The 26,028-nt window shown below is 39.5% G+C and overlaps 1 protein-coding gene across 1 annotated transcript in view; it reads left to right on the top strand.

Annotated features, from left to right (window-relative positions):
• LOC121389152 (A disintegrin and metalloproteinase with thrombospondin motifs 3-like) overlaps positions 1 to 26,028 on the top strand; it is a 55,442-nt gene that overhangs the window by 23,687 nt on the left and 5,727 nt on the right. The window contains exon 2 of the mRNA XM_041520761.1: positions 19,324 to 19,378. Within this exon, the coding sequence (XP_041376695.1) occupies positions 19,324 to 19,378 (55 nt within the window). The remainder of the gene's footprint in view (positions 1 to 19,323; positions 19,379 to 26,028) is intronic.

The following is a 26,028-nucleotide window of genomic DNA, read 5'->3' on the forward strand; positions in this document are numbered from 1 at the left end:
GCAAGCAGACATTGAGGAGCTGACTGAGGGCCAAAGCACAAGTTTTTAGAGAGGTTTGAAAACTATATGTTCTGAAATGGAATGAAATTTCCTGCATTCTACAAGTAAAATTCATCTCTGCCTTAAGATTTACTACCAATAATATTTTTTATTCAGAATTTTTGGGGGCCCGTGCCTGCCCTCTGTTATTAAACAAAACTAACTTTCGTTTCCAATGTTGGTAAATGAGAGGACACGGTCCCTTTAAGACTGCAGTAGATACGGCAGATACAAGCGACAAGCCGGTATTCCAGCTATACGGAGCCGGTATTCCAGCTATACGGAGCCGGTATTCCAGCTATACGGAGCCGGTATTCCAGCTATACGGAGCCGGTATTCCAGCTATACGGAGCCGGTATTCCAGCTATACGGAGCCGGTATTCCAGATATACGGAGCCGGTATTCCAGCTATACGGAGCCGGTATTCCAGCTATACGGAGCCGGTATGAGAGGACACGGTCCAGCTAGATACGGCAGAGCCGGTATTCCAGCTATACGGAGCCGGTATTCCAGCTATACGGAGCCGGTATTCCAGCTATACGGAGCCGGTATTCCAGCTATACGGAGCCGGTAAATGAGAGGACACGGTCCCTTTAAGACTGCAGTAGATACGGCAGATACAAGCGACAAGCCGGTATTCCAGCTATACGGAGCCGGTATTCCAGCTATACGGAGCCGGTATTCCAGCTATACGGAGCCGGTATTCCAGCTATACGGAGCCGGTATTCCAGCTATACGGAGCCGGTATTCCAGATATACGGAGCCGGTATTCCAGCTATACGGAGCCGGTATTCCAGCTATAAGCCGGTATTCCAGCTATACGGAGCCGGTATTCCAGCTATACGGAGCCGGTATTCCAGCTATACGGAGCCGGTATTCCAGCTATACGGAGCCGGTATTCCAGCTATACGGAGCCGGTATTCCAGCTATACGGAGCCGGTAAATGAGAGGACACGGTCCCTTTAAGACTGCAGTAGATACGGCAGATACAAGCGACAAGCCGGTATTCCAGATATACGGAGCCGGTATTCCAGCTATACGGAGCCGGTATTCCAGATATACGGAGCCGGTATTCCACTATACGGAGCCGGTATTCCAGCTATACGGAGCCGGTATTCCAGCTATACGGAGCCGGTATTCCAGCTATACGGAGCCGGTATTCCAGCTATACGGAGCCGGTAAATGAGAGGACACGGTCCCTTTAAGACTGCAGTAGATACGGCAGATACAAGCGACAAGCCAGTATTCCAGCTATACGGAGCCGGTATTCCAGCTATACGGAGCCGGTATTCCAGCTATACGGAGCCGGTATTCCAGCTATACGGAGCCGGTATTCCAGATATACGGAGCCGGTATTCCAGCTATACGGAGCCGGTATTCCAGCTATACGGAGCCGGTATTCCAGCTATACGGAGCCGGTAAATGAGAGGACACGGTCCCTTTAAGACTGCAGTAGATACGGCAGATACAAGCGACAAGCCGGTATTCCAGCTATACGGAGCCGGTATTCCAGCTATACGGAGCCGGTATTCCAGCTATACGGAGCCGGTATTCCAGCTATACGGAGCCGGTATTCCAGATATACGGAGCCGGTATTCCAGCTATACGGAACCGGTATTCCAGCTATACGGAGCCGGTATTCCAGCTATACGGAGCCGGTATTCCAGATATACGGAGCCGGTATTCCAGCTATACGGAGCCGGTATTCCAGCTATACGGAGCCGGTATTCCAGCTATACGGAGCCGGTAAATGAGAGGATACGGTCCCTTTAAGACTGCAGTAGATACGGCAGATACAAGCGACAAGCCGGTATTCCAGCTATACGGAGCCGGTATTCCAGCTATACGGAGCCGGTATTCCAGCTATACGGAGCCGGTATTCCAGATATACGGAGCCGGTATTCCAGCTATACGGAGCCGGTATTCCAGCTATACGGAGCCGGTATTCCAGATATACGGAGCCGGTATTCCAGCTATACGGAGCCGGTATTCCAGCTATACGGAGCCGGTAAATGAGAGGACACGGTCCCTTTAAGACTGCAGTAGATACGGCAGATACAAGCGACAAGCCGGTATTCCAGCTATACGGAGCCGGTATTCCAGAGCTATACGGAGCCGGTATTCCAGCTATACGGAGCCGGTAAATGAGAGGACACGGTCCCTTTAAGACTGCAGTAGATACGGCAGATACAAGCGACAAGCCGGTATTCCAGATATACGGAGCCGGTATTCCAGCTATACGGAGCCGGTATTCCAGCTATACGGAGCCGGTATTCCAGCTATACGGAGCCGGTATTCCAGCTATACGGAGCCGGTATTCCAGCTATACGGAGCCGGTATTCCAGCTATACGGAGCCGGTAAATGAGAGGACACGGTCCCTTTAAGACTGCAGTAGATACGGCAGATACAAGCGACAAGCCGGTATTCCAGCTATACGGAGCCGGTATTCCAGCTATACGGAGCCGGTATTCCAGCTATACGGAGCCGGTATTCCAGCTATACGGAGCCGGTATTCCAGCTATACGGAGCCGGTAAATGAGAGGACACGGTCCCTTTAAGACTGCAGTAGATACGGCAGATACAAGCGACAAGCCGGTATTCCAGATATACGGAGCCGGTATTCCAGCTATACGGAGCCGGTATTCCAGCTATACGGAGCCGGTATTCCAGCTATACGGAGCCGGTATTCCAGCTATACGGAGCCGGTATTCCAGCTATACGGAGCCGGTAAATGAGAGGACACGGTCCCTTTAAGACTGCAGTAGATACGGCAGATACAAGCGACAAGCCGGTATTCCAGCTATACGGAGCCGGTATTCCAGCTATACGGAGCCGGTATTCCAGCTATACGGAGCCGGTATTCCAGATATACGGAGCCGGTATTCCAGCTATACGGAGCCGGTATTCCAGCTATACGGAGCCGGTATTCCAGATATACGGAGCCGGTATTCCAGCTATACGGAGCCGGTATTCCAGCTATACGGAGCCGGTAAATGAGAGGACACGGTCCCTTTAAGACTGCAGTAGATACGGCAGATACAAGCGACAAGCCGGTATTCCAGCTATACGGAGCCGGTATTCCAGCTATACGGAGCCGGTATTCCAGCTATACGGAGCCGGTATTCCAGCTATACGGAGCCGGTAAATGAGAGGACACGGTCCCTTTAAGACTGCAGTAGATACGGCAGATACAAGCGACAAGCCGGTATTCCAGCTATACGGAGCCGGTATTCCAGCTATACGGAGCCGGTATTCCAGCTATACGGAGCCGGTAAATGAGAGGACACGGTCCCTTTAAGACTGCAGTAGATACGGCAGATACAAGCGACAAGCCGGTATTCCAGATATACGGAGCCGGTATTCCAGCTATACGGAGCTGGTATTCCAGCTATACGGAGCCGGTATTCCAGCTATACAGAGCGGGTATTCCAGATATACGGAGCCGGTATTCCAGCTATACGGAGCCGGTATTCCAGCTATACGGAGCCGGTATTCCAGCTATACGGAGCCGGTAAATGAGAGGACACGGTCCCTTTAAGACTGCAGTAGATACGGCAGATACAAGCGACAAGCCGGTATTCCAGCTATACGGAGCCGGTATTCCAGCTATACGGAGCCGGTATTCCAGCTATACGGAGCCGGTATTCCAGCTATACGGAGCCGGTAAATGAGAGGACACGGTCCCTTTAAGACTGCAGTAGATACGGCAGATACAAGCGACAAGCCGGTATTCCAGATATACGGAGCCGGTATTCCAGCTATACGGAGCCGGTATTCCAGATATACGGAGCCGGTATTCCAGCTATACGGAGCCGGTATTCCAGCTATACGGAGCCGGTATTCCAGATATACGGAGCCGGTATTCCAGCTATACGGAGCCGGTATTCCAGCTATACGGAGCCGGTATTCCAGCTATACGGAGCCGGTAAATGAGAGGACACGTTCCCTTTAAGACTGCAGTAGATACGGCAGATACAAGCGACAAGCCGGTATTCCAGCTATACGGAGCCGGTATTCCAGCTATACGGAGCCGGTATTCCAGCTATACGGAGCCGGTATTCCAGCTATACGGAGCCGGTAAATGAGAGGACACGGTCCCTTTAAGACTGCAGTAGATACGGCAGATACAAGCGACAAGCCGGTATTCCAGCTATACGGAGCCGGTATTCCAGCTATACGGAGCCGGTATTCCAGCTATACGGAGCCGGTATTCCAGCTATACAGAGCCGGTATTCCAGATATACGGAGCCGGTATTCCAGCTATACGGAGCCGGTATTCCAGCTATACGGAGCTGGTATTCCAGCTATACGGAGCCGGTAAATGAGAGGACACGGTCCCTTTAAGACTGCAGTAGATACGGCAGATACAAGCGACAAGCCGATATTCCAGCTATACGGAGCCGGTATTCCAGCTATACGGAGCCGGTATTCCAGATATACGGAGCCGGTATTCCAGCTATACGGAGCCGGTAAATGAGAGGACACGGTCCCTTTAAGACTGCAGTAGATACGGCAGATACAAGCGACAAGCCGGTATTCCAGCTATACGGAGCCGGTATTCCAGCTATACGGAGCCGGTATTCCAGCTATACGGAGCCGGTATTCCAGCTATACGGAGCCGGTAAATGAGAGGACACGGTCCCTTTAAGACTGCAGTAGATACGGCAGATACAAGCGACAAGCCGGTATTCCAGCTATACGGAGCCGGTATTCCAGATATACCGGCAGAGCCTGTCTGACCGAGGTGCCTCGTAATCCATTACATGACAGTACACCACACTTGGTACACACGTTTGTTTAGGATCGGTTTTCTCAGACACGGTTCACCTTCTCCAGGCTCTAAGCTGGTCTGTCTGCTGGTTGCTTTACACCAGATCACAGGCTTCAGTGTGAAACCAGACATGGTGGCACAGATGGGTATAAAGCCATAGGTTCAAATCCCGGTTCCCGCTCCCAACCATAGTCAATTATAACAGCTCAGAGTGAAGAAGTAAAGGGTGTAAATTCAATCCTGTATTCGACAATAGAAACATATGAGGCTAAAACTGCTACACGCATTTTTTAATTGAAATTATCTTTTATGTGCACCATTCCACAGATAGGATAGCACATACCACGGCCTTTGATATACCAGTCATGGTGCACTGGCTGGAACGAGAAATAGTCTAATGTGTCCACCGACGGGGTTCGATCCTAAACCAACCATGCATCAAGCGAGCATTTTACCACCAGGCTGCTGTAGCCTACATCTAAACCAGTTCCCCACTACTGGAAAAAAAGGAAAGAAATGTTTTATTTAATGACGCACTCAACACATTTTATTTTACGGTTATATGGCGTCAGACATATGGTTAAGGACCACACAGATTTTGAGAGGAAACCTGCTGTCGCCACTTCATGGGCTACTCTTTCCGATTAGCAGCAAGGGATCTTTTATTTGCGCTTCTAACAGGCAGGATAGCACAAACCATGGCCTTTGTTGAACCAGTTATGGATCACTGGTCAGTGCAAGTGGTTTACACCTACACATTGAGCCTTGCAGAGCACTCACTCGGGGTTTTGAGTCGGTATCTGGATTAAAAATCCCATGCCTCGACTGGGATCCGAACCCAGTACCTACTTCATTGACGGTAGGAGTAGTCCATGTGGTTTTAGCAGGTTTCCTCTCTGTTTCTCGACCACCAAATAGCTCTAGTTTAAAGTATGTTTATGTGATTAAACTAACATTCCTTTTCTTTCCTTTTTAATTTATTTGTTTATGTTTATACCTAACTAAACTTGAAGCATGATGTCCTGTACACATTGCTTAACTGGGCTGTTTGTCTGGGACAGAACTGAGTGATTAGTGAGAAACAAAGAAAAATGTTTTATTTAACGACACACTCAACACATTTTATTTACAGTTATATGGCATCAGACATATGGTTACGGATCACACAGATATTGAGAGAGGAAACCCGCTTTCGCCACTTCATGAGCTACTCTTTTTGGTTAGCAGCAAGAGATCTTTTATATGCACCATCTCACAGACAGGGTAGTATATACCATGGCCTTTGATATACCAGTTGTGGTGCACTGGCTGGAACGAGAAATAGCCCAATTGGCCCACCGGTGGGGATCGATCCCACACCAACCGCGCGTCGAGTGAGCGCTTTACCACTGGGTTACATCCCACCCCAATAGTGAGAAGCAAGTTGGTGTACTCACCTTAGCTGGCTGGATGTGTTGATATACTGTTTATAAATATCAGTTTTATTAGAAACTGTTAACATTATCACCAGTAGAAATTCATTTGGTGTAAGGAAACCTCACTTTTACATTATGAGTACCAGACCTGGGCCGGGTATAGTCCAAACATGGTGTTTTCTTTATACTATATACTGGGTGGGTTGATATACTAGTATAGCAGTTTTATTAGAAACTGTTAACATTATCACCAGTGGAAATTCATTTGGTGTTAGGCAACCTCTGTTTTACTTGATGAGCTGCAGACCTGGACCAGGTGAAGTCTAAACCCGATGTTAACTGACAAGATGGGTTGATACACTGCTTGCGTGTCTTCTGTTATTATTATAGCAGATTATACAAGATATACTGTTAAAACTGTTTGATTTTTACACACCTAGCAGCTTAACTTGTTTGATGTTTTCCTTTGAGCGACAGCCATCTTTACATTTTTGCATTAAGCAGCAAATGTGAATATGATACTGAGATTTCAAAGTAAAGAATGAACAGAGAATAGTAAGCACTGTTCATATTACATATTTACAATACAAAGGGAAAAGAATATTTGTTTAATGAATCTCGGTACAACAGTTGGTAGAGCGCTCATCTGAGGTGATTGGGTGACGCGTTAGAATACCATCACATCTAGAATATTATCCCATCCCAACCAAAAAAGGAAAGAAATTTGTTTTGTATTGTTTAATGACACCACTAGAGCACATTGATTAATTAATCATCGGCTATTGGATGTCAGATATTTGGTAATTTTAACTCATAGTCAACAGAGGAAGCCCAGCAAGGGATCTTTTATATGCACTTTCTCACAGACAGAATAGCATATACCACAGCCTTTGATATATCATTTGTGGTGCACTGGTTAGAGCGAGAAATAGTCCAATGGGCCCACCAACAGGGATTGATCCTAGGCTGACCGTGCTTCAAGCAAGCGCTTTACCACTGGGCTACGTCCTGCCCCCATCCCCACAATTGGTATATCAAAGGCTGTGGTATGTGCTGTTTTGTCTATGGCACATATAAAAGATTCCTTGCTGTATCCAGCAGTATTCAAGGGATTTGAACTCAGAGCCTACAAACCTTAAAGGAGAGGACAATTAAGGCATTTGGCCTGGTATGCATATTCAACGATATATAATGCATATTATTGCTTAATATCAATACGTATAATCGTATAGTTAATTAATAAAACAGTTAAATGTGACGGCTATTATATATAATGGGCGCAGCCATTTTTTATTAACCTTCTCAGTGAGTACGCCCTCTGGCGAGCTGGTGGTTACGTAATACTTAACGCGTAACGTCAGGAATGAGCCTTAGATCTAGAGAAACACAATCTACCTGGTTTTTGCGGGATGATAAATAGTCATGCATTGCAATGTTCTGTAATAATACACATCCCAGTAAGCCAGCAGTAAGTATATCAATATATACATATATTATTTTTCAATAAAAAATAAAATACCATTGTCAAAGTGGCTACACAACAAGTCGAAACAATTAACAATGTTTTGCCCATGCATTAACATACATACTGAAATGATACACGGAGTGTTTTCTTAGTTAATTGGTCTATGCCGTTAGTCGCTTCTACCTGTGATTCCTATTTGGTAGGTGTGTATTTGATTGGTAACCAGACGAGCCAATTAATTGACGCTGTCTAGACACAAAAATACATACCGGTATTGTGGAATATTACCTGTCGCCCCTAAAATTCTAATGGACATGGTTTATTACTGTAAATAGTTCTGTAAAACTATTGATTAAGTAGACTATTCCATCTAAAACCACAGAACTGACCAATTACGTAGTCCCAAAGAAAAGAAAATTATCACTTGGGTATCGTGGGTTGTCGTTTTTGCTTCAACATAGCATATCAATAGGCCTAATAGTGCTGACGTCAGGAGCTGATGTCACTTCGCCCCAAGCTATCCCACCGGACGTCACAAAAACTAAACAAAATGGCTGCCCCCAGTTAGCAGGAATAATCATGTTTTTTTATTAACTCTAAAATTACGCGTTTTTCATTTGCTGAAGTGTCAGTATGTGTTGGTGGTCCAGGTATGCATCTTTCCAACACATAAGGCTCTTGTTTGAGTTGACCCTTCCTTTAACACTGATGGCTTAAACATTACAGGCCAGATAAGATGCTATGAAAAATATCCTCTTTTTTCAAAGACTGAGCCATTCTGTCCCTATATTTTATCCAGCAGTATTCAAGGGATTTGAGCCCAGTATCTACCAGCCTTTAAGGTCAATGGCTTAACCACTACACCGCCATCAAGGCCAGATAAGGTGGAATGAAAACTTTGTTCTTTTTCTTTTTTTTCAAAGACCAAGCCAATCAGTCCTGTATTGTATCCAGCAGTATTCCAAGGGTTTGAACCCATAAGTGGCTTAACCACTACTCCACCACTGAGGCCAGATAAGGTGGAAGGAAGGAAGGAAATGTTTTATCTAACAACGCACTCATCACATTTTATTTACAGTTATATGGCGTCGGACATATGGTTAAGGACCACACAGATATTGAGAGAGGAAACCCGCTGTCGGCACTTCATGGGCTACTTTTTTCGATTAGCAGCAAATGATCTTTTATATGCACCATCCCACAGACAGGATAGCACATACCACGGACTTTGATATACCAGTCATGATGCACTGGCTGGAAGGAGAAATAGCCCAATGGGCCCATTGACGGGGATTGATCCCACACCGACTGTATATCAAGCGAGTGTTTTACCACTGGGCTACGAGATAAAGTGGAATGAAAACTATATATATATATCTTCTTTTTCTTTTCTTTTTTTCAAAGAACAAGTCATTCTGTCCTGTATTGTATCCAGCAGCATTCAAAGGATTTGAACTCAGTATCTACCAACTATAAAAAATTAATAAATTTTGTTTTGTTTAAAGACACCACTAGGGCACATTGATTAATTAATCATCGGCTATTGGATGTCAAACATTTGGTAATTATGACTCATAGTCATCAGAGGAAACCCACTACATTTTTCCTAATGCAGCAAGGGATCTTTTATATGCACTTTCCCACAGACAGGAAAGCATATACCATGGCCTTTGTCCAGTTGTGGTGCACTGGTTGGAACGAGAAAAAAACCCAGTCAGCTGAATGAATCCACTGAGGTGGTTTGATCCTATGATGCAAGCACCTCAAGCAAGCACTCGACTGACTGAGCTAAAACCCACCCCCTACTACCAACCATAAGGTCAATAGCTTAACCACTCGACCAATGAGACCAGATAAGGTGCTATGAATTTTGAGTCATTCTATCCAGCAGTATTCAAGAAATTTGAAGTCAGAGCTTTAATATGAATGTCTTAACCACTAATGCACTGAGGCCAGATAAGGTGTTATGAAAAATATCTTCTTCTTGTTTTTTTTCTTCAAAGACCAAGTGATTCCTGTCTTGACATCTGTTTGCTTCTCCCCAGGATCAGACAGTGCGTTTCTGACTGTCTGTCATCCTGCAGACTCCAGTAAGTGGAGGTTTGCTCTGTTTATTTTATGATATCTCAATATTGCACCATGTCAAGGAGGGTTTCACAAAATATGTCATCTGATACCTGATTGTAAATTTAGAACTACACCAGGTGTAAAAAAAACTTACCGGCTTATTATTAAAACTGTTCCTGTTTTTGCTGTGCATGTTATCCTGGCTTTTTTTTTTTTTTTTTTTTTTTTAAATTCTTTTTTTATTTTTTTTATTTTAAAGGTAGACTAAACTCCAACAAGAGCCTTATGTGTTGGAAAGATGCATACCCGGACCACCAAGACATACTAACACTTTAACAAATGAAAAACTCGTAATTTTAGAATTAATAAAAAACCATGATTATTCCTGCTAACTGGGGGCAGCCATTTTGTTTAGTTTTTGTGACGTCCGGTGGTATAGCTTGGGGCGAAGTGATGTCAGCTCAGATCCAACTTCTCTATTATGTACAGTGTAAACAAATGCTCTAATTTACGACAAGGTGCTTCGCTTTCATCAACCTGACTTGTAAAACAACATAAATGACTTGATAGTATAATAAACTATTTAACTAAATATATTTCAATTTGCATCAATATAAAGAAATGGAATTATAGTATTTTTTTCTTTTAAAAAATCCAAAGAAAAAATGCATATTATTAGGCCTATTGGTAGGATACGTTCAAGCAAAAACGACCACTCACGATACCCAAGTGATACTTTTCTTTTCTTTAGGACGACGTAATTGGTCAGTTTTGTGATTTTAGATGGGAAAGTCTACTTAATCAAGGGTTTTACAGAATTACTTACAGTAATAAAGCTGGTAAAGTCCATTACGATTTGAGGTTATCACACAATACCCTGTGATCTTAATAAAAGAGGCACGTATTTTTAGTGTGTCTAGACACAGTGTCTAGGGACTGTCTAAATATACACCTGCCAATCAAGAACCACAGGTACAGGCCACGGAAAGAAAAGAAAAGACCAATTAACCAAGAAAACACACAGACTATTATTTCAGTACGTGGGTTAATTTATATACAAAATATAATACAGTTATTTCAACACTTTGACACTGGTGGTTTATTTTGTATTGAAAAATAAACCACATACTATACACGTTGCTGTGTTAGCGGGATGACTATTATTACAGAATATTGCGATGCATCTGCAAAAATCAGGTATGTTTTGTTTCTTCAGTTCGAAGACTAATTCCTGACGTGACACGTTAGGTATTACGTAACCACCAGCTCGCCAGAGGGCGTATTCACTGGGATGGTACAAAATGGCTGCTCTCGTTATATATAATAGCCGTCACATTTAACAGTTTTATTAATTAACTATATGATTATACTTGTTGATATTAAGCAATAATGTGCATTATATATCGTTGAATATGCACACCAGTCCAAAAGCCTTGCTTTAGCATTCCTTTAAGGGAAAACAATTCAGATCAATAATCAAAGTTTATTTTGGACCAAACAAAATTATTCGTACTTGCAATTTGATTGGTTATGTTTGAAAGTGTGTAACCAATATCAGTTTGTTTTAATCTGATAAACAAAAGAAATTATTCATACTTGTAATTTGATTGGTTATGTTTGAAAGTGTGTAACCAATATCAGTTTGTTTTAATCTGATAAATGAAATTTTTAAAGAAAGTTAAGGTCATACATGTAGCATTTGCTGTACTGTTCATAGGAAAATACATATAAAAGATTCCTTGCTTTTAATAAAAAAATAATCTGGTAGCATGTTTCTTTTTTCATACTCTGAATAAATCATATCATGTGTTTCTGAAGCCGGGATCATTGGGCTATTTCTTGATCCATCCATTGCACCACAACTGGTATATCAAAGGCTGTGTGATATGTGCTATATAAAAGATTCCTTATTTCTAATGGAAAAATGTATCGTGTTTCCTCTTTAAAACTGTCAGAATTATCAAATGTTTGACATCCAATATCTAAGTGGTGTTGTTAAACAAAACAAACTTTAACTTTAACCATTACTGGTAATAGCCAGTGATTACACAGTGTATCCAAGGCCAAGTGGGCCGGGAAACAAACTTTAACTTTAACCATTACTGGTAATAGCCAGTGATTACACAGTGCATCCAAGGCCAAGTGGGCCGGGAAACAAACTTTAACAACTTTAACCATTACTGGTAATAGCCAGTGATGTGTATCCAAGGCCAAGTGGGCCGGGAAACAAACTTTAACTTTAACCATTACTGGTAATAGCCAGTGATTACACAGTGTATCCAAGGCCAAGTGGGCCGGGAAACAAACTTTAACTTTAACCATCACTGGTAATAGCCAGTGATTACACAGTGTATCCAAGGCCAAGTGGGCCGGGAAACAAACTTTAACTTTAACCATTACTGGTAATAGCCAGTGATTACACAGTGCATCCAAGCCAAGTGCGCCGGGAAACAAACTTTAACTTTAACCATTACTGGTAATAGCCAGTGATTACACAGTGTATCCAAGGCCAAGTGGGCCGGGAAACAAACTTTAACTTTAACCATTACTGGTAATAGCCAGTGATTACACAGTGTATCCAAGGCCAAGTGGGCCGGGAAACAAACTTTAACTTTAACCATTACTGGTAATAGCCAGTGATTACACAGTGCATCCAAAGCCAAGTGGGCCGGGAAACAAACTTTAACTTTAACCATTACTGGTAATAGCCAGTGATTACACAGTGCATCCAAGGCCAAGTGGGCCGGGAAACAAACTTTAACTTTAACCATTACTGGTAATAGCCAGTGATTACACAGTGCATCCAAGGCCAAGTGGGCCGGGAAACAAACTTTAACTTTAACCATTACTGGTAATAGCCAGTGATTACACAGTGCATCCAAGCCAAGTGGGCCGGGAAACAAACTTTAACTTTAACCATTACTGGTAATAGCCAGTGATTACACAGTGCATCCAAAGCCAAGTGGGCCGGGAAACAAACTTTAACTTTAACCATTACTGGTAATAGCCAGTGATTACACAGTGCATCCAAGGCCAAGTGCGCCGGGAAACAAACTTTAACTTTAACCATTACTGGTAATAGCCAGTGATTACACAGTGCATCCAAGGCCAAGTGGGCCGGGAAACAAACTTTAACTTTAACCATTACTGGTAATAGCCAGTGATTACACAGTGCATCCAAGGCCAAGTGGGCCGGGAAACAAACTTTAACTTTAACCATTACTGGTAATAGCCAGTGATTACACAGTGCATCCAAAGCCAAGTGGGCCGGGAAACAAACTTTAACTTTAACCATTACTGGTAATAGCCAGTGATTACACAGTGCATCCAAAGCCAAGATTTAAAATGTGCTGAAAATGTGCTGAAAATGTGCTGAAAAGTGTTTTAAAGAAATATTCCTTTCTTTTCCTTACCTGATAAAACAGTTATGATTGTCGGATGACAGGAAGGTGAATCATCTCTTTGTCTTATCTGGTCTTTTGATTCCAGTTTATCGAGAGCTTAAAAAGTCAGATATTGTCACTAGAAGTACCCAATGAGTTTATCTTTGTTCAGGATGTACTCACTCTAAACAGATGAGGTGTTATGTGGGGTATTCTTGACAACTAGGTCACATTGTGGACAGCAAAACAAATTGAACCTATTTAAAAAAAAAAAAAATTTAAATGAAGTAATTTGTCACTATTATTAAGAATTTAAAAAGTAAAAAGTTTCTTTTGTTTTATGACACCTCTAGAGAAGATTGATTTATTAATCATCACTATTTGATGTCAAATATTTGGTACTTTTGACATACAGTCTTAAAGAGGAAACCCGCTACATTTTTCTATTAGTAGCAAGGGATCTTTTATATGCATCGTCTCACAGAAAGGATAGCACATACCACAGCCTTTGATTATACCAGTCGTGGTGCCTTGGCTAGAAAGAGAAATAGCCCAATGGACCTACTGATGGAGATCAAATTGGAATCAAAAGAAATTGAAACAATTGTTTTAATTTAAAAGGAAATGATTTACAGGTATTGCTAAGAATTTAAATGCAAAGATAATATATATTGATAGTGGTGGCATTGAGTTGATATTTGAAAATACTGTATAATAAAATTTTTAATCTTTAAATATATTGACTGTAAAACCCTTGCAATTAAGAAAATGTCTATATTGCAAAAAAAACATGCTGTGAAAAAACAAAATCAAATATGGTCCATGGCAAAAACGTGAATGGAAAACATCCTGACAATATCTACAACATCACCAATTGCTGTGGACAATTGCGAGTGCTGACCTTCTTCCATATAGGGGTGGGATGTAGCCCAGTGGTAATGCACTCGCTTGATGAGTGGTCAGTTTAGGATCGATCCCCTTTGGTGGCCCCATTGGGCTATTTCTCGTTCTATCCAGTGCTCCACAATTGGTGTAACAAAGGCTGTGGTATGTACTATCCTGTCTGTGGGATGGTGCATATAAAAGATCCCTTGCTGCTAATCGAAAAGTGTAGCCCATGAAGTGGCAACAGCGGGTTTCCTCTCTCTATATCTGTGTGGTCCTTAACCATATGTCTGATGCCATATAACCGTAAATGTGCATCGTTAAATTAAACATTTCCTTCCTTCCTTCCTTCTTCCATATAAATTTTGCTGGTGTTTGTTTTAGTTCACTCTATATAAATTGCTTTTTCATATCTCTGCATGTTTGTAGTTTTATTTAATAATTATCTTCTCCTGTCACGGTTGAGGAGACAAGGACTGGGAATTAGAGGTTGACAGTGAAAGAAGTTGAAAGATAAAAGGCGCTGTCAGATTGGGAAGAAATGAGAGAAATAGAGAGAAAGGAAAGGGGGAAGGGGGATTTAAAAAAAAAAAAAAAAAATCTTCTCTTGAATTTAGGGCACTGGTTGGGACAGATAAAATACTTGGATTCATTACGGGTGACCCATGACACTTCAGACAAGTGCTTTATACCCGAGCTGCATCCTGCCGCTTTTCTCTCAGGTGTTATAAGATTGAAGGTGACTGGAAGATTTCTGTTCTAAGGATGGACTGTCCTGAAAACCAGGGCTTCTAGATTATGGTAGCCCCACTCCCATGGATAGTTATATTCAATATTGGGCTAGTAAATAACTACTATTACCATGCCTGACGGCTAGTGAAAACAAATTTTTTCAAATGTTGCAGTTGGCTCTATTTTGTAAACATGAATATCCTGACTCCATCCCTACCCTCAATGTTAGTGTTTTTAAGCTCTATCTCCCTCTTTAGGTGACATATCTGATTATTACTATTATTTAGTAAAATTGTATTAACTTAAAGTAAACTAAGACATGTGAATTTTTAATAGTGGCTAGTACATTTTTAAATCACTGATTCCATGGCTAGTGGATTTAAAAACAATTCTACAAGCCCTATGGAAACAAAAACTGTAGTAATTATTTTACAACATGATCTAAGGATTGTCTGTTATTTGTTTTATGTTCATTGCGAAATGAAAACAAACAAATATCATTTGCAAACTATACAAATTGGCAAAGCCATTAACACATGAATGAATTTGTGGATGATTTTTATTGTTCATGACATACCCAGATGAACGTAAAAGAAATCACAAACAATTCTTATAATTAAAATTGTAACATAGTTTCTAATAATAAATTTAAAAGTACAGTAGAATCTCATTGTGTTGAACTCGGAAGCAAAAACAAAGTCCCGAGTTATACTTACACGATGTTGACCGAATGGTTAGGTCGAACTTCCTGATGGGTCGAATATTTTTTCGAGCACCAACGGGGTTCAAGCTAATGGGATTCAACTGTATATATTTTATTTTGAATAATTGTTTTTGGTTCTAAATAATAACTCTTAACAAGACAAAGTACCAATATAAAGTGAAGTCATCAGATATGACGCTCCCTGACAACATTATTTTTACGTTCAGTGAGTAATGGTTGGACCAATGGGATGATGTTACTGAAATTTAATAATAAAGAACTGCATATAGGTTGTTAAAAAAAATAAAATGATCACAAACATCACCATTCTAATTTGTTGATGAAACTGAATCCCACAGTGACATTTAGTTTTGTTCAATATTACAACTTTACAAAATAGCATGGTGTCATGTTTATGTGCTGTGAATGACACTTTGGAGTTAACCGCAGTACACACATGTAAATGTAGGGTTACTAAGTGAGTTGGCATACCACTTGTATTTTTAGATGTAATATCTATTGATTGTTATTTTGTTTAAGCTAAATTAAACAACACCTGTGGATAATAATGACTCATTAGCATATTTTCACATCAATGGAATTACACTGGACTATATGTATTAAAGGGATTAAGTTCTTTTGCATCATTGTTTTGTATTTCTGGCCATGCTAGAGACCAGACATGGGATAAACAAGCCCGAAACCCTTGTGGTATATGGGCATGTACCAAGAGTTCTTACAGTGTTTGTGATTTAGCTCAGTTAGTAGAACATTCACCTGAGGTGCTAGAGTTATAGGATCAAATCCCATCAGTGGACTGACCGGGGTTTTTTCCATCCCAATCAGTGATTGCAACCTCCTCAATTGCCCGCGGCAGTCAGCAGTGCAGTGGAGATTGCAGCAGAGTTTTTTATTCTGTGTCGCTTTTTTTTTGCCGTGGACTATATTGGATGTTTGTTTTTTTCAAGATGTATTTTTTTCCTTATTGTTAAAAAATAAAATTTATTTTGTGAACTAAAAACAGATTAAAAGTAAATATTAAAAGAGTAACTGCACCGTTATTACTAAATATCTGAATCTCAGCATCATCGGGCATGATCGAACATACATGTACATTACTAGCATTAAGCGAGTATCAACTAGGTCATTGAACTGTTGACTGTTCATAGCACGTGCATTGCAGGGACCACAGGATTGCAGGGGGGTGACAGCTTATACATTGTTGAAATGTGACTATGGTGCATTAGAGGTGTTTTATTTTCAGTAAAATGTTCATCATACACTCCTACAGGTCACTTGAAGTGTTATGGTCAGCCTGATGAAAGGAAATGTTTTATTTAACGTCAGTCTGATGATGACATATTTGTAGATATACATATATAAAGAGAGATAGTTCTGATAGTTTAATAAAAATTTCTTCGTCATTTATATTGGCCAAATATGCTACCCTTTTTCTGGTGCCAATTGGCCTAATCCAAAAAAAAAAAACCACAAAACAAATTTTACCGATTTACTTGGGCTTGAAAGGAAGGTATTTGGTCTTGGTGACAGATTTTCTAACAGAAATTATGCCATTATTAAAAAAAATTCTTTTAATTCTGTATCGCATTAAATATATTCTATCACTTTGATGTAATAAAATTAAAATATAAAGTTTGAACTGGCACATCATTGTGGACTGACTATGCTGTATATGATAAATTGTCATCCTCTTGCAACCCCATTTTTCTTGATAGCATATACCACAACCTTTGATATACCAGTTGGCTGGAACAAGAAATAGCTCAATGGACCCACCGATGGGGTTTAATCCCAAACAATGCATCAAGCGAGTGCTTTACTGCTGGACTACATTCTGCCACCTAATTAAGATCCAAGTGTATTATCATGGACACCCATCTCAGCAATGTGGGCAGTTTCACCTGAAAAGGGATTAATGGAAGGGATTAATTATTAGTTGTTAATGCTTATTAAGGTAGAAGCCAAATATTAATCTGGCAATCTACTCTAGTGATGTCATTAAACAATTAAAAAATATATATTTATCCAATTTAGACAGAATCTGGTGTGAAAATTCAGGACCATGAAACTTGTCCGGTTTTGACAAGATTCTGGTTTGTTCAGGGTCCAGTTTAGACATGTTTTACTGTATATGTATATTTTTTTATGAAAAATTTCATATTGTGATTTTTTATTTTTAGTATAATTTTATAGCAGGATCATTCTTATAAAATTTTTGTAATATTGCAAAAAAACCCCAAAGAAGTCCAACTTCAATTGAACAAGGAGTGGGATGTAGATTAGTTGCAGAGATACTAGTATTTATTGAGATGTGATAGATGTAGTGCAATCACACTTTAAAGAATCCCGGTTTAACAGACACATGATTTACACCTGTAGACAAGTAACGAACAACACATCGACCAGCCACTTCTCACCACCTCCTCCTCTCAGACTCATGAATCTTTCAACCGAAAACTCAAAATAACTCCACAACAGACGACCTCAGTGATATTTGGCAAAAACACTAAAATGTGGTGTACACACCAGACGACTTTGACCTTGACCCAGTAACAAGTTTGTTTGTATGGCTACCCACATGTGAAATGTAAACACTGTTCATAGGATTACTCATTACAGGTACAATAAGGATTTAATTAAGCTACAGATATAGAAATTACCGTTTTTATAGCCAAAATATGTCCTTTACCATGACCTTGACCTTTGAAATGTGACCTGAATGTAGCAAAATGTGAGCTGCTTTCAGCCAGAAAGAGCAAAAAAAAAAAAAAGTTCAGTAGACTGAATTTTTTAAAAAGCATCACATTAAACTTGATAACCAAACAGTGAACCACTGAAATATTTTGTGGATGTAAACATTGCTAACTGTTGATGAAGGAAGGAAATGTTTTATTTAACGATGCACTCAACAAATTTTATTTACAGTTATATGGCATCGGACATATGGTTAAGGACCACACATATATTAAGAGAGGAAACCCACTGTCACCACTTACATGCCATGATATGGGCTAGGCTACTCTTTTCAATTAGCAGCAAGGGATCTTTTATATGCGCCATCCCACAGACAGAATAGTACATACCACAGTCTTTGTTACACCAGTTGTGGAGCACTGGCTGGAATGAGAAATAACCCAGTGGACCCACTGATGGGGATCGATCACAGACCGACTGCGCATCGAGCGAGCGCTGTACCACTGAGCTACGTCCCACCCCTAACATTTTCTATGTATAGCTTTAATAGTTTTCATAATCAAACCACCTCTTGATTGGTTTTTGGTTTTGGTTTTGGTTTCTTGGCCTATGACTAGTATATCAAAGGCTGTGAAATGTGCTGTCCTGTCTGTGCATATAAAAGCTCCCTTGCTACTAACAGAAAAATGTAGCAGATTTCCTATATGTCATAATGACTAAAATTTTGACATCCAATAGTTGATGATTAATAAATCAATGTGCTCAAGTGGTGCTGTTAAACAAAACCACTGCCCCAACTTTTTATGATTAACTCCTGTTCTAAATAGACAGCCTATGAAAATAAAATACCAGTAAACAAATTGCAAATTTCCTCCTTTTTACAAACTACTATTTTTTTATTTTTTTTTATTATTATTATTATTATTATTATTATTATATATTTTTATTTTTTTTTTTTTTTTTTTTTTTTTTTTTTTTTTTTTTTTTGGCTTGAACACAATAAATCTGTCCTGGACAGACAACTCAGACAGTAGATCTGTGTGCCCAGGACAGCATGATTTAACCTTAATTGAGTATAAACATAAAAATAAGTAAAATCATCATTATCATTGATTACCGTAGTTACTCAGTTTGTGTGTATTTTCAGATTTATCCTCTCATTGTGCCACACAGTTGTAAAGCACTTCGACAATTTCCCAAAGGTAAGTACAATACCATAGTATTTCAGTTATAAGATCTTTTACATGTTATCTTGTAAATGTAGAAAATAATGGGAGTTTTCAAATATAGTGGAAGTTATCCAAGAATTAAGACACCAAGATTGATGCTTGTTATGCTCTATATATGTAGATATCTTGTAAATAAAAATGAAAAGAAGAAAAAAAAAGAAGAAGAAAAAGATCTATACTGGTTCGAGATATCTACATACATACATGTACTAATAAGATGGTATTGGTTTTCAATAGGATTTTAACAACACATGGTAGGCATATGCCAAGAATAGATTAAATCTTTGAGAAACTTAAGTTTTGCAGCCATAGTAGCCTTTCCTAAAACATAAACCACTTTGCTTTATAAATATAATCTTTGAACAAATTTTAATAAAGATATACCAAAGGTCAATGTTTTCATTAATTCATTCACCCACCCATGCATGCACACAGGCACTCACCCATTCACTCAATAATTTTTATTCATTAATTTATTCATTATGCAAATACTAATATGTATGTAACTTAGTAAGTAAGTAAAGTAAGTAAATTATCAAGTAATTTATTGAAAATTTAAAATATCCTGTTTGTGTGCATGCATGTATGTCTCAGTCAGTGTTCCACAACTGATATGTCAAAAGTCATGTATGTGCTATCCTGTCCAGGGGATGGTGCATATAAAAGATCCCTTGAGACTGGTTTTCTCTCTCATTATCTGTGTGGTCCAGTGCTGTATAATTACACATGTACGGTAATTAAAGTCTGTTGAATGTGTCATTAACTAAAACATTTCTTCCTTCCTTCATATATGTCTTCTGTGCATGTGCATTCCATATATTTATCTGTCCATCTGTCTATACCTGAACTGTCCACACATCAATGAGGAGGCATGTGTCAAGGAGGTTGGTTTTGGAGGTCAACCCCCCCCCCCCGGAGCATAAGTCAACCCCTCCCCCAAGTATGACTCAACCCCCCCTCCTTATAAACTTTACTCGCCACAGTCTAGACCTGTGTCTTACAAAATTACTCACGTGTGGGATAGTATGGGGTGGGGGGTGACTGGGGCCATGCACACAAACATATGCCCAACAGAAAGCACAGACCTGTAATGGCAGTGAAATCTGCAAGGGAAGTGAAATGTTATCAAATCATACTTGCAGTCTTGCATGAATTATTTATCATTAAAAATGTCAGTGACGGTAAAGCCCATCTGCTTCGTGGGAGGCAGTGCAACATTTTATAGAATAGTTTCTGCAATATTTACATCCCAGACAGCTGTAGCTTACATTTTGTGAAATACTTTTAAGAATATTTATGACCCAGACAAATACGTAGGACGTTTAACGTTGATTGCATTACTCTAACAAGCCGAATGTTTTTTTTCTTCTCCTGTCTGTGTTTGGTTTAGTTTTAATAATAGATGATAGAAATTAAATGAGAGTGGGTCTAATTTTTACAGATGTCTGTTAAATAGTTACACTGTGCACAATGTATAAACGGGTGTTAGGATATTCATTTTTATTATATCTTATTGCAGCATATTTGTTATTTAATTTTTCATTTAATTTATTTTTTCCGGTCTGTGTTTTGTTTTAGTTTTAATAATAGATGATAGATTAAATGTGTGTGGGTCTCATTTTGTACAGACCTTGTAAAACAGTTACACTGCACACATAAACTGGTGTCAAGATATTAATTTTCACTATATCTTATTGCAGCATATTTGTTATTCAATTTATTATGGGGTGGGGTGTAGCATAAAGTGCTTGCTTGATGCGCAGTCGGTTTGGGATCAATCCCCATCGGTGGGCCCATTGGATTATTTCTTGTTCCAGCCAGGCATTATGACTGGTATATAAAAGGCTGTGTTATGGCACCATATGTGCTATTCTGTTTTGCGGATAATGCATATAAAAGATCCATTGCTACATTAGAAAAAATGTAGCGGGTTTCCTCTGATGACCAAATGTTTGAGATCCAATAGCCGATGATTAATTAATCAATGTGCTCTAGTGGTGTCAGGAAACAAAACAAACTTTAATTGTTTTTCAATTTATTATTTTCAAGTATTTTTTGTATGTGCTTATATTTTTTTAAGATTCAAGCAACACACATGGAAACTAGAAGATACAAAACAATTGTGCAAAGACTTAAAAAAAGAAGAGATTTATTTACCTTTAAATATTTGCACACATGTACACATTGAAATCGTTTGTTTGATTTTTGAAAAACATTACATTTTTTCATAACACTACATCCACCAGAAAAGTTAGTTCTTTAATTGTGTATACCATATCCACCAAGAAAATCAGTTCTATATTTGTATATATCATTTGACATGTCATAAAACATTGGAAGTATTGTACAAACCTATAAATACATGTATTTTTGTTTAATTTGAGATGTCATATAGTTTTAGAGAGGAAACTCACACAGAGATCTTTTATATGCACCATCCCATAGACAGGATAGTACATACCATGGCCTTTGATATACCAGTCATAATGCACTAGCTATAATGACAAATAGCCCAATGGGCTCACCCACTGGGTTACGTCCTTTCCGACATGTCATAGAGTAATGGAAGTATAGTATCAACCTATCAATACACATATTTGAGTTTATAGTTTGCCAAGTTTCAGCTACCTGATTTTTCAAAAAAACATTTACCTTCTTTATAATAGATTCACCAAGGAAATTACTATCTGCAACTGTATATGCCATTTGACATGTTATAAAGTATCGGGCACATAGTATCAACCCATAAATACATGTATTCAATTTAATTTGACCTTCCTGATTTGTTCCCAATTTTTTTTTGTTATACTGCATTCATCAAGAAAATTAGTTCTATATTTGTATAAACCATTTGACTTGTAATAAAGTATTAGAAGTATCGTATCAACCTATAACAATACATATTCAAGTTTAGTTTGCCAAGCTACAAACCAGCCTCGGTGGCGCAGTGGTTAAGCCAGCAGACTACAGGCTAGTAGGTACAGGGTTCGCAGCCTGGTACCGGCTCCAACCCAGAACGAGTTCTTAAGTGCTCAGTGGGTAGGTGTAAGGCCACTACACCCTCTTCTCTCTCACCTAACCTACTAACAACTAACCCACTGTTATGGAGAGACAGCCCAGATAGCTGAGGTGTATGCCCAGGACTACGTGCTTGAACCTTAATTGGATATAGGCATGAAAATAAGTTGAAATGCCAAGTTACAGCTCTGTGACCCATTTTGAACATGAAATCAGGTGAGTGGGTCGAAGAACTACGAAAATAAAATAAATTTTCTCAGTAGCCATTACTGACTTGATTGCTTTTTTCAGTTTCTCATTAAGCTGATGTTATTACCTGTTTTAGTTTTTACCCCATCTCACGTTTCTCCTGCTGTCACCTCATGTAAACATAAACATGGGGAACGTGCATAGTCCTCATTACACAGACATTACAACAGCGTCTAATGACAATTGTTGAATTAGAAAAAATTACATTAAAAGTCTAACTAGGGACAGGATTTAGCTCAGTCAGTTGAGTGCTCGCTCCAGTTGCTTGTGTCGCAGGATCTAACTACCTCAGTGGATCCATTCAGCTGATTGTTTTTTTTCTCATTCCAACCAGTGCACCACAACTGGACAAAGGCCATGGTATGTGCTTTCCTGTCTGTGGGAAAATGCATATAAAAGATCCCTTGCTGCATTAGGAAAAATATAGCGGGTTTCCTCCGATGAGTCAGAATTACCAAATGTTTGACATACAATAGCCGATAATTAATTAATCAATGTGCTTTAGTGGTGGTGTTAAACAAAACAAATTTTGTAGAGGAACACCCCCCCCCCCCCCCAAAAAAAAAAACCCCACCCACAGGTGACAATCACTGTTTGTTTGCTGAACAGAGAAACAGAAGACAGAGATTGGGGACAAAAACTCATAAGTGATAAACTGTTTATTTTGACTTTACTCAAAATAGGACAGAATATAGCTCGTCAGACGTGCTTAGGTCATAGAATCAAAGCCCCTCAGTGGACCCATGTTTTAATTGTTTTTTCCCCCCTGTCACAGTACCCCACACCTATACATCAAAGGTTATGGTGTGTGCTGTCCTGCATATTAGAACGTGCATATAAAATATTGTAGTTTTTTCTCATCCCAGCCAGTACCCCGTGACTGGTATATCAAAGGCTGTGGTATGTGCTGTCCTGTTTGTGGGAAAGTACATATAAAATATCTCTTGCTGTTACTGGAAAAATGTAACCAATTTCTTCTAAGAATTACCACATGATTGACATCTAATAGCTGATGAAGAAATCAATGTACACTGGTGGTACAAATGAAACGTTACACAAAACAGACATTAATTTTAAAGTTTACTCAAAATACACTGTGGTTATTGAAAATAGGAACACTATATAAGTGAAATTAACCCCTCGTGTGTGGTACATGTATGTCCATAACTAGGAGTTACTAGAAAAAACCCCACCCACCCTCAAAAAACAAAAAAAACAAACCAAAAACCTGTTAGGTCATAAACTGTTTGGGTCATTTTGACAATGCTAGTATCTAAAAGATACTTCCGGTTAAGAACTCACTTTGCTTGAATTGCATTTGGTTGATAGCACTTAAAGCTGATATGGCAATTCTGAAAAGGTATGGAATTTATCAGGCAATATGGTGATACTGATGCACATTTTTAATCTTTTTTTCTGTGATGTTCGAGGTATTGGCGATTAAATACAAGCCTGGATATTGCCTGTAAGGACGTTCCTATCCATAAAGATACAACTACATATTAATGTATTTTCAAGTCAAGCTGAGGTCAGAAACAAGAAGGGTACATATATTTTACAAGTTTAGGCTACACTGAAAAACATATTCAGTTTTCTGTAATATCACAGTTTAGTAGGAATGAACTTATAGTCCTTTCCAGCCTCCATGAACATTGGGGGCTTTTGTAAATAATTTCTGTTTCATTTGAATGAAAAAGAATAGTGGGAAGTGTTTTGGTAATTAAAAAACCCACTATTTTAATGTGCAATTAAAAAAAAAAAAAAATCGGTTCAGAAATAAATAGATTGCAAATGCATACCATATTACCATAGTAAGAAAACAACATTCACTTCTGTGAAGAACAATATGCTATTATTATCATTTTGCTTAAAAAACAAATTTGGAAGTAAAACAAAAGAGAAAAAAAAATACAATAACAAGGGGGTGGGGAAATTTCAACTGAGACAAAATGACTAAGTTTATATGGTATAACTTTTGTGGAAAATTCATTTTATACTAAACTGGAATACGGTTCTATGTTGGTGTTAAAGAGATCAACATAACATCTATTTTTATCAAGAATTTATTACTGTTTTTACAGATAACCAGAATTCAGTTTCATGATGTAAGAGAAAAACAAAATCTTAATATAAAAAAAGTAGTGGTTAAAAAGTAAAATGGTGGCTATAATTTCTGCCTTGATTAGTTAGAGAATTGTTCCGAAGAGCCAGAAGAAGAACACCTGTAAGACTGTTTATTGCATGGCCACACAAACAGGCTACAGGTAACATTTCTTAACATTCAGTAGGTTACTGTACCACAAGGTGATGTGGGTATAAAAACAGAAATACAAGCTAGATTAATTCTGAACGACAAAACCCTATTCTGATATATTGCTTGATGCGTGGTCGGTTTGGGATCGATCCCTGATGGTGGGCCCATTGGGCTATTTCTCGTTCCAGCCAGTGCACCACGACCGGTATATCAAAGGCCGTGATATGTACTATCCTGTCTGTGGGAAAGTGCATATAAAAGATCCCTTTCTGCATTAGGAAAAATGTAGCGGGTTTCTTCTGATGACTATATGTCAAAACTACCAAATGTTTGACATCCAATAGCTGATGATTAATGAATCAATGTGCTCTAGTGGTGTTGTTAAACAAACCAAACTTCTTTAAAAAAATATTCTGATATTAACATCGTATCTCTTCACAAGGCAGAGTTCAAAGGACATTAGGTAAAGTCGTGTTTGCTTCCATGATCCACTATCAGGTGCTTGTCCTAACAGGACATTTTATCCCTCCTGCACCACCCTTAGGAGGACTGCCACTCCCCTTGGAGATATGTAACAGGACGTTTCATCCCTCTTGCATCATCCTTAGGAGGACTGCCACTCCCCTTGGAGATATGTAACAGGAAGTTTCATCCCTCTTGCATCATACTTAGGAGGACTGCCACTCCCCTTGGAGATATGTAACAGGACGTTTCATCCCTCTTGCATCATCCTTAGGAGGACTGCCACTCCCCTTGGAGATATGTAACAGGACGTTTCATCCCTCTTGCATCATACTTAGGAGGACTGCCACTCCCCTTGGAGATATGTAACAGGACGTTTCATCCCTCTTGCATCATCCTTAGGAGGACTGCCACTCCCCTTGGAGATATGTAACAGGATGTTTCATCCCTCTTGCATCATACTTAGGAGGACTGCCACTCCCCTTGGAGATATGTAACAGGATGTTTCATCCCTCTTGCATCATCCTTAGGAGGATTGCCACTCCCCTTGGAGATATGTAACAGGACGTTTCATCCCTCTTGCATCATACTTAGGAGGACTGCCACTCCCCTTGGAGATATGTAACAGGATGTTTCATCC

This window comes from Gigantopelta aegis, chromosome 14, assembly GCF_016097555.1.
Source record: "Gigantopelta aegis isolate Gae_Host chromosome 14, Gae_host_genome, whole genome shotgun sequence".
NCBI classification, from domain to species: domain Eukaryota; kingdom Metazoa; phylum Mollusca; class Gastropoda; order Neomphalida; family Peltospiridae; genus Gigantopelta; species Gigantopelta aegis.